The 10,167-nt window shown below is 60.5% G+C and overlaps 1 protein-coding gene across 3 annotated transcripts in view; it reads left to right on the forward strand.

The window, feature by feature from the left end:
* Positions 1–5,588, forward strand: part of THOP1 (thimet oligopeptidase 1) — a 321,982-nt gene extending 316,394 nt beyond the window's left edge. For 2 of the 3 annotated variants that reach the window (XM_077978999.1, XM_077978998.1), the window contains 6 exons: positions 134–335; positions 2,186–2,372; positions 2,523–2,651; positions 3,476–3,612; positions 4,229–4,402; positions 5,127–5,588. In XM_077978999.1, coding sequence (XP_077835125.1) covers positions 134–335; positions 2,186–2,372; positions 2,523–2,651; positions 3,476–3,612; positions 4,229–4,402; positions 5,127–5,282 — 985 coding nt within the window. In that variant the 3' untranslated portion in view covers positions 5,283–5,588. The remainder of the gene's footprint in view (positions 1–133; positions 336–2,185; positions 2,373–2,522; positions 2,652–3,475; positions 3,613–4,228; positions 4,403–5,126) is intronic. The other variant, XM_028839934.2, reaches the window with a different exon arrangement.
* Positions 5,589–10,167: the final 4,579 nt, after the last annotated feature.

The raw sequence follows: 10,167 nt of genomic DNA on the forward strand, positions 1-10,167 counted from the left end.
CTGAGAGGGAGGTTCAGAACCTCAGAGGTGCCCGGCGTTCTCGGTTATCAGTCAGGTGGGCTGAGGGATGCGGAGTCAGGGACCTTGTGGTGTCTCTAGTCCCCACGGGACCTGACACCGCCTCCCTCCCCAGGGAAGGAAAGTACGGGCACGCGGCCTGCTTCGGCCTGCAGCCCGGCTGCCTGCGGCAGGACGGGAGCCGCCAGATCGCCATCGCGGCCATGGTGGCCAACTTCACCAAGCCCACGGCCGACACGCCCTCGCTGCTGCAGCATGACGAGGTGGAGACCTACTTCCATGAGTTTGGCCACGTGATGCACCAGCTCTGCTCCCAGGTGGGTGTGGGGCCTGGGCAGGGGCAGGGGCAGGGGCAGGGGCTGCCTGTGGTCAGCAGGGTCCAAGCCCGAGGCTTCAGCTTCCGGCTCTCTCTGCGCCCGACCGGTGGCTCCTTCATCCAGTGCCACCCAAAGATGGTGGCTCCTTCTCATGCCCGTGTCCTGGGGCTGCCCCAGCAAAACACCACAGACCAGGGCTTACACCAAGGACGTGTATTTCTTCGTGGTCCTGGAGACTGGAGTCGGAGGTCACAGTGTCAGCAGGGTTGGCTCCCTCCAGGTCTCTCCCTGGCCTGCAGACGCCACCGCCTCCCTGCATCCTCATGCGGGCGTCCTGTGTGGGTCCTCATCTCCTTACAGGGACCCCAGTCACGCTGGATCGGGGCCCGCCCAGCAACCTCACTTGACCTTAGACATCCTGTCTCTAAGTCGTCACATTCTGGCAGGGCGTGGTGGCCCACGCCTGTAATCCCGGCACTTAGGGAGGCCGAGGCGGGCAGATCACCTGAGGTCAGGAGCTCAAGACCAACCTGGCCAAAATGGTGCCAACTTGTTGCAAGCATCTTTCCTGGCACACAGTCAGCTGTCGCTCCTCAGAAAGGCTCTGTCCTGTGAAGTCGCCGAGAACCCTGAGAAGTGCATGCAGAGCCGTCCGTCCGACCAGGGCTGGGTTCCCAGGAGCCTCTGGTCACGTGTTCGCCAACTGATCATTCCAGAACCTTACCGTGTGTGTTTTGGGTTCAAGACGCCTAACTGCTGTGCAGCGCTGACGGGTTCACGTTGAACACATGGCTGGCAGCTCTGTCACCCACGGCTGGGCGCAGCTTGCACACACAGGGTGTCCCCGTGAGGCGCATCATGGCCTCCTGGTGCTGAGGGACACGAGACAGTGCTCTGAACGACGCTTGGGACCTTTTAAACCCAAAATGCAAACACCGTGCCCCCACTAGACTGAGAAAACGACGCTTGCTCACAAAATAAGCTGAAGCGAGAAGACAGAGCGCGGCCCTTCTGAGGGCCGTCTGAGGGGCTTCTGAGGAATGCCACAGTGCTGGCCTCTGGCGTTTCCGTGGGTCTTGGTAGGCGAGTTTGAAAACACGGAGTCCAGGAATGAGGATCAACCTTGTGTCCGCCTTTCCTGGCTTCCCCACCACAGTGTTTGCACAGCACTCGTAGCCAGCACACGCGTGTGCATATCCACACAGGTGCCTGCACAGGTGCCCACACACGTGCCTGCAAGCCCGCTTTGCGTGCTGCTTTCTGCGTGTGCCTGGCGCCTGGCACGGCGAGTTCCTTGGTGCAGTCCGTCGGGACGAGGAGCATGGCTGTGTGGTCCTTGGAACGGAAAAGCCTCGGTGTTGCAGAGAGGACCTTGAGGATCACCCAGGGGTTCCCTGGCCCTCGGCTGCCAGCCACGCTTCCAGCAGGACTTGGTCAAGGGCTGTGCCTTTAGGGAAGGTTCCACACACTCACAAGCAGGGAGATGCAGCACGCCTCACAGGTCCTGGTTTGGCCAGGACCTGGACCTGGCCAAACCCAAGTCCCAACCCCTCTGGGGTGCAGAGCTTTCAGGGATCAGCGGCTCTGTGGATGGGGGGAGGTGTGGGTGGCCTCCGGGAACGGGGCATGTGGCCGGCATCTTCAGGTGCGTCCTGCTGGCACAGGCAGCCAGCAGCAGCCCAGGGGCCTCGGGGTCCCGGTCGTTTTCCAGGTTTAGGGTGGGAGGGCCGGGCCCAGCACGTCACCTGTGCACCTGCCCCGTTTGCACTGTGGCAGCTGACACAGGCCAGGCTGGCAGGAAGGGGCCGGGCAGGGCCTGGGTATTCTGAGGCTCTGCCCCACCCCCGCAGGCAGAGTTCGCCATGTTCAGCGGGACCCACGTGGAACGGGACTTCGTGGAGGCGCCGTCGCAGATGCTGGAGAACTGGGTGTGGGAGAAGGAGCCGCTGCTGCGGATGTCTCGGCACTACCGCACGGGCAGCGCGGTGCCCCAGGAGCTCCTGGAGAAACTCATTGAGTCCCGGCAGGCCAACACAGGTGCACCCGCCCGTCTGGGGAAGGGCGCTAACCTCGGCGGTGGCGGCACACAGCTGGGGCCTGGCATGTGCCCGGGGAGGCGGTCAGAGCTCTGGGCAGAGTGGGCTGCGGCAGGTGCAGAGGCCAGCTCCTTCCTCCCCCTCCACCCAGGCCTCTTCAACCTGCGTCAGATCGTCCTCGCCAAGGTGGACCAGGCCCTGCACACGCAGACGGACGCAGACCCCGCCGAGGAGTACGCGCGACTCTGCCAGGAGATCCTCGGGGTCCCGGCCACGCCAGGTAGCCACCTTGAGCCGGGCACACCCTGGAATTTGGGGCCTCGGCTGCTTCCCTGGGAAGGTGAAGGGAGTTGGTCCCCATGCTGCACTTAAGTGCAGGAGTCCCTGCTGGGGAGCCGCGGAGCACGTCCCAGGCTCCTCGGGGGACAGACCCAGCCGAGAGGCAGCTGCAGGCCCAGGGTGGAGGGCGGTGTGCAGCCCCAGCCCCCAGGAGGGGTGTGTGCCCTGGAGCCTTTGCTTCGAATGAAGCTGGCGTTTTCTTGATGCAAATGTATGACACATGCTTTGTAAAAAGCCCGGAGAAGTACAGGAAGGCCCAGGAGTGTCCGATCCTGATGATGATAAGTGGGCCCTGTTTCCATCACACCTGTTGTCCTGTGTGCATGTGTGTTCATACACGCTTGCAAGGATCCAGAACTTGGAAATACAGCATGATTTTAACATGGGTGGTATTTTGCTGGCTTAATGCCCCAAAGACTTTAAAACATCTTTCCACAAGCGTTTTCGGCAGCGTTGCCTGTGCTGTTGCATGGGCGTGCCTTGCTTTATTGACGCAATCTCATAATGGGGACGTTTGCTTTGTGGCAGCTGACAGCCCCATTAAATGAGCTCCTGTCCTTCCAGGAGAGTGGCAGAGACCTGTGGCCCTCGCTTTGTGGCTGGCTCTGGTTCTAGAAGTATCCGGCGGGTTCCAGCCCTCGCTGTGATCCTCCAGCTTCTCCCCATTCCGGGCAGGGGTCTCAGGAGTCTGGCTGGACGTCTTTTCCTGGGGGAGGAGCACGGGGTGGGGGCTACAGCGTGAACCCCGCCATGTGTCTGTCCCAGGAACCAACATGCCTGCAACCTTCGGCCACTTGGCGGGTGGCTACGATGCCCAGTACTACGGGTACCTGTGGAGCGAGGTGTATTCCATGGACATGTTCCACACGCGCTTCAAGCAGGAGGGCGTCCTCAACAGCAAGGTACGTGGGGACTAGGGACAGGGAGGGCGTCCTGAACAGCAAAGTATGTGGGGACCGGGGAACGCGAAGGGCGCCCTGAACGGCAGGGTGGGGGGAGGCGGGGACAGGGAGGGTGTCCTGGACGGCGGGGTGGGGGGAGTTGGGGACGGGGAGGGCGTCCTAAGCGGCAGGGTGAGGGGGAGGCGGGGACGGGGAGGGCGTCCTGAACGGCGGGGTGAGGGGGAGGCTGGGATGGGGAGGGCGTCCTGAACGGCGGGGTGAGGGGGAGGCTGGGATGGGGAGGGTGTCCTGAACGGTGGGGTGAGGAGGACCGGGAAGCGGGGAGGGCGTCCTGAGTGGCAGGGTGGGCCTGGGCCCGGGGTGCCGGATGAGCCATCCCAGCCGAGGCACCCTCTGGTCTTGGTGCGGTGCTGCCCACAGCTCCCCACTGGGCCCTGCAGGAAGCTCCACACCGTCCCCTCAGGCCTGGGGCTGTGAGTGCTGGGAGCTCCGTGTCTTCCCACACGAGTCCTTCCGGGATCTGCGTGATCGGCCTCAGAGCCATGGACTGAGACAGACCCTTCTCTGGGGAAGGCTGGCTTGGCGTTTGCCATTTATTTGCTTCTCCAACCTCCAGTGTCCTCACTATGAAGTGAGGCCTTTACACCGTGTGGGCCTGTGCCTCCCGCTGACTTGGTGCGACCCAGGCTCAGGGCAGCCGCCAGAGTCCCTCACAAGGAACAGGTGGCTACCAGCTTTGAGAGCCGGCCCTGCCCAGTCTAGGTGCAACATTGCACTGGGCAGCCTGCAGGTACCTCGGGGCCACCAAACCCAGACGCTCAGCTGCTCCCTTTACAGAGGTGCAGAGGCCAGGAACTGGGGGAGCAATGGTCCGACAAGCCCCCTGTCTTCATAGACCAGCAGGGACCTACCCGCCTCATGAGACAGCCTCCAGCAGCTCCCCCTGCTGCTGAGGTGGGGGGTCCCGCCTCTGAGGACCGGCCAGGGGCTGGGAGCTGGGACCGTGGCTGCCTGGCTCTGTAGCCTGCCGTCCACGCAGGCGCCTGCGGGGCTCTGGGGCGTTGGGGTCTCCTTGGTGGCCAGCTCCGGCCGCCTTGCGGTCTCCTCCTTGCCTCACCTGCCCGTAGTCCCACCGTCACAGGGATAGGCTCGAACCCAGGCCTTTAGGGTGGCCCAGAGCGCAAGCAGCTCCCACCTTGTCTAGCCAGAGGCTCAGCCACTTCTGTTCATGGGCTTAGCCTGGGATTTCAGTGGGGGCTGATAGGGGGAGCCACCTCTGGAGTTTGGGGAGTTTGGGGCTCTGCTGGCCCCTCAGTACGCACCCCTGCTCTGAGATTCTGACGAAAGGCACCTGCGCTCCCCCACCCGTGCTGATGCAGGCGGCCTGCAGGCCTCCCTGGGAGCCTGGAAGGGGTTGCTCCGAGGCCCCCTGGGCGAGGGTATGCAGACTCCCGGGGTCCTTTGCCTTCCTCCCTGGGTTTCCACCTGGCCACAGTGCCCTGTCTCCTTGGCAGGTCGGCATGGATTACAGAAGCTGCATCCTGAGACCCGGCGGCTCCGAGGACGCCAGCGCCATGCTGAAGCGCTTCCTGGGCCGCGACCCCAAGCAGGACGCCTTCCTCCTGAGCAAGGGGCTGCAGGTCGGGGACTGCGAGCCGCAGGTCTGCTGAGGCCCGGCACTGCGACTGCCCAGACTGGCCCGCGCTCCCGCCGCCCTGGTGCCTTAGCCCCTGGCCCAGGATGGGGCAGGCTCTGGCATAGCGCCCGGGACTGGCAGGGTGGCTGAGCGGCTGTCTCTTGTCTCTTGTCATTGTCTGTCCCCACCCGGTGGCCCACCCGGCTAGAGACGGCGTCCTCAAGACATCTGGAGGGCTCTCGTGGCTGCCAGGGCCTCGTCTTTGTTGCACTGACACGCCCCCTCCCTGGTCAGGAGATGGCTCTTCTTTGAAACGAAGTCATTAAAAGGAAACAGAAAAGGAGATAGGCTGCCCGGCCTGGTCGCTGGCTCCCGTGCTGCTTTGTCCAAGGACGGCTGGATGCCGCGTCAGGGTCCAGCCCTCGGGCTGTTGCCACACCAAGCCCTGGAGTGGGGCTCAGGTCCTTGCTGGGGGCGGGGAATGAAGGCCCGGTGACTGGGAGCCAGTTCCCAGCCAGGCCAGCCTGGGGAGTCTGAGACACTTCTGCTTCCTGGTCATTCTGGAACTTTCCCTCCCCTCCCTGCTCAGCTCTGGCCATCAGGGACCAGGCTCCGCTGGTCAGACAGTCTGGAAAGCCAGGGCAGCCGCTGTGCGCACAGGCAGCCGGGGCGGGGCTGGGGTCAGCAGCTGCCCACCCTCTCACCCGCAGGGGAAGGCTGGGCTCACTCTGGCTTTGTAGGCAGAGTCTCTGGGGGTTCCTGTTGGACACGAGCGAACCGGGTGCACCAGGGCAGCTGCTGGAAGCTCAGCCACGGCCCTCGTCTCTCATTCCCCTGGGGACTGCCCGTGCCTGCCCTCCCTGGCGGCCCCACTCCCCTGCTGTGGGCAAAGTCTTGATCGGGGGTGCAGGGTCGAGGGGTCGCTTCCTGGACCCTCCCACGGTGCTCAGAGATGCCTCAGGGATAGCTGTCGGCTGTGTCCCCACCTCCCGAGCAGGACAGGCGGATGCTCCCCACCTCGTTAATCCCAGCGCTCTGATGTTTTCTCCCGTGACTGCGTTTCTCGGGAGCTCCCCTCGTGCCCTGGGAGCATTCCTCCCCAGTCTTAGTCCTCCACAAAGGCGGCTGGTCAGCAGAACCTGTGAGCCTGTTTCCCGAGGCCTACGGGTGGCCAGACATCTGTCTCGTCCTCACCTCCATTTGGACGGGACTCCGAGGGCTGTGCCATCTGCTCCAGCCCCTCCATTCCCACCCAACCCTGGACCCATGTGGCTGTGGCTGCTGCCGTGGGGCCTGCTTTGCACCTTACACACACCTGGCTCCACTCCGTGCACCTGCTTCTGTGTCTTTCCAACTCCGGGGGCTAAGGGCTGAGTCTTGTCTTCGCAGAGCTGGACGGCACAGCCTGTGGCCAGCAGGTTATGCCAGCGAGGCGGGAATTGGTAAGTGGGAACACCACAATGGTCGCGTTTCAGATACAGCTCAGAATGGGTCCCGTAGCTTGCATCTGAAGCCCCAACTACTCAGGAGGCTAAGGCGGAAGGATTGCTTGAGCCCGGGAGGTCGAGGCCGGCCTGGGCAATGTAGCAAGACCCCATCTCTACAAAAAATAAGTTCGTTGGGTGTGGGGCCAGTGCCTGTGGTCTCAGTTTTTTGGGGGGCTGAGGCAGGAAGATTGGTGGAGCCTAGGAGGTCGAGGCTGCAGTGAGCCATGATCCCGCCACTGCACTGCAGCCTGGGCCTCAGAGCAAGACCGTCTCTAAAAGTAACAGTAGTAATAAAATACCTGGGGTTCAGAAAAGAGAAGCTGGAAGGCAAAGCTGACCACACCGGGCAGAGGTGGAGACGGCGAGTTTGGGGGCTCCCTAATCTTCCCCTGCACCGAGCCCTCAGGTGGCCTCCACCTGGTCTCCAGCCAAGACCCAGTTGTGCAGGAGCACCCCAGCTGGGCCCTGGGCCGTCACAGCCTTGCCACACACAGCCTGGCCTGTCACAGCAGAGCCTTGGGCTGCTGGGCCGTGGGCAAATGGCCCGGACCGTCCACACCCCGCTCCCCTGGAAGTCACCCACCGACCATGCTTAGACGTCAGTTGCGGGATGCCCCAAGCTGGGCCGCCTCCCCTAGCATGTCCCCTGCTCTGTGGACACCCAGGGACGTGGAGGCAGCAGCCAGAGTCTCAGTCCGGGCCCCATTGCCCAGGGAGATGGCTGTCCTCAGAGCCTTCCCAAAATGCCCACACCGGGGGCACCCGATTTCCCCAAACAGTCCAGGACAGAGCAGGGGCTTTGATCACAGGGGTCCAGCCCCACACCAGGAGCAGGGAGGGGCCGCAGAGCTGCTGTGTCTCCCGGCTCCTCTGCCCCATGCTCCCCACTCGGGGCTCCAGCAGCGGGCTCAGAGGACAGTGTGGCATTAGCATCCCCTGCCCGTCCGGGTTGTCACTGTCCTTGGCCCCTCGCGGCTCCCCAATGGATAAAAAAGGGGAAAATAAAGAATTATTGAAAAAAAATATATATATATATATAGAAACCTGTGTGTTTTGGGATCTTTGCAACATTTCTCTGTAAACTCGTTCTTTGGGTTTTTGACAACACCTGAACGCAAAAGGGGTCTCCTCCCCGGTCACCCGTCCAGCCCCCGTGGGCCGTCCCCAGGTGTCCCTGGCTCCTCATCCCCACAGTCCTGTCCCTGCCCGTGCTGCCTCCAACACACACGCCCCAGGCTTTGTGCCCGTGGCTCCCTTTTGGTCCTTCACGAAGTATTTCTCCAACCAAGAAGCTGCTGGGATCCCTGTGGTTGGTGGCCCCGAGCAGCCCCACTCCTCTCGAGGAAGATACCAGTGCAGCCGCTGTAAGCAGGCTCCGTGCTGTGGGGTAGGCAGGGGCTGTCGTCCCCATCCTCCTCCCCACGGGACTTGTGTTACTGTCCCCATGTCCCAAATGGGGTGTCTCAGGAGCAGAGCCAGCGTCCTCCCTCCTCTCCCCAATCAGCAACACTGGCTGAAGGCCACAGCCTCGAAAGGGACAGCCCACGTGGGGCCTCACTCTCCAGGGCTGTCCCTACTTCAAGGGACAAAATGGTTTGTGAAACTCAGTTCAATTCTGAGATTGATGGCCAGCTTGCGGAGGGCAGGAGGTCTGGGTTCAAGTCTCAAGGTAGACGGGGCCCAGGGGTGAGTTCCAGCGTGGGCTGGGGGCCAGGGAGCTGCCCGCGTGGCTCCCTGGGGAGCTGAGCTCCCCATGGCCATGCACTGAGCTTTTGGGCTTTTCCAGGCTGCACCAGGCCAGTGTGATGCTCTCCTCTTCAGACCCCAGACTACCCTTGGGTATTCTCTCTTGCCCCATCCTCAGCCCAGGAGGTCAGGGAGACGGAGCTCTGTCCCGGAGGCCATCCTGTGCTCCTGGCCACCTCTCATCGATGGTTTATGGATGGGCTAGTGACCTATTTTGGAGCAGCTACACCAGTGCAGCCTTCCAGTCTCACTTGGTTTGAACTATTAGAGAATTTTATTTTTCCCTGAAATTGGGAGGAGGGAATGCTGTCGGCACATGGAGGTGCTTGGAGTGGGCGCTAGGGCTGTGACAAAGGCTACCCCACTACGTCGTCCAAGCACCTCCATCCCAGTTTACCTTGGGGTCCGGTCCTGCCCCTGAACTTGGCAGTTATGTGAGCCAATAAATTCCTAGTTAGTCTTTATTTTTTTATTGGCTGGGCACAGTGGCTCACACCTGTAGTCCCAGCACTTTGGGAGGCCGAGGCAGGCAGATCACTTGAGGCCAGGAGTTCAAGACCAGCCTGGCCAACATGATGAAACCCCCTCTCTACTAAAAGTACAAAAATATAGTCAGACGTGGTGGCCCATGCCTTAGTCGGTGTGAGAACTGACTAACGCAATTACTGAGACTATATTATGAACCTTCATAGTGTTAGAAATAAATTTTCGGTGCCACAAAAGAAACAGCCCTCGTACATTAATTTTCTCAGCACGGCAATTTTACTTCTATAGAAGCGTGCGTCTTGCAGATGGAGCAATGGTGAGAGCACATCTGAACAAGGGAGGGGAAGTGGTTCTTATCCCTGACACAGGTACCCCTACTGCTGTGTCATTCTCCTATTGGCTAGGGTTGGACCACACAGTCTAAGCTAATTCCGACTAGCTGTTTTAAAGAGAGCAGGGGTAGGAGCCGGAGTGGAGGGGGGAGTAGTTTGGCGGGAAGGACGGCTAGAGAACAGGTGATTCAGGATGACTAAGAACAGCGCAGGTGACCAAGGATAACTAAGGTCAGAGCAGGTGACAAGGGTGACTAAGGTCAGAGCAGGTGATACAGGCTAGGAGGGAGTTGTTTACTGAAACTAGGGGCAAGGAGACAAAAAGAACAAGGAAATTAAAGTTTAAAATGCAGAACAAAGAACAGGGGAGCTGAACATACGGAAACATTGGTTCTTTGGAGAGGAGCTCAGAACTGATTGTACTTAACAATTTACGGGCTAAAACCTTTGAAGAGGAATTTATTATACCCTACAACAGTATATTAATTATAGTAGTTTTACTATTTTAATTTCTGATAACAATTAGTAGAATATTAAATAAATATTTAAACAATAATTTAATTTGGCTGGGCGCGGTGGCTCACACCTGTAATCCCAGAACTTTGGGAGGCCAAGGCGGGCAGATCACTGGAAGTCAGGAGTTCGAGACCAGCCTGGCCAACATGGTGAAACCGCGTCGCTACCAAAAATATAAAAAATCAGCCGGGTGTGGTTGCGCACGCCTGTAATCCCAGCTACTTGGGAGGCTGAGGCAGGAGAATCGATTGAACCCGGGAGGCAGAGGTTGCAGTGACCTGAGATCACTCCATTGCACTCCAGCCTGGATGACAAGAGCGAAATTCAGTCTCAAAAACAAACAATTACTTAA

The sequence above is a fragment of the Macaca mulatta genome, chromosome 19, assembly GCF_049350105.2.
Source record: "Macaca mulatta isolate MMU2019108-1 chromosome 19, T2T-MMU8v2.0, whole genome shotgun sequence".
In the NCBI taxonomy this organism is placed as follows: Eukaryota; Metazoa; Chordata; class Mammalia; order Primates; family Cercopithecidae; genus Macaca; species Macaca mulatta.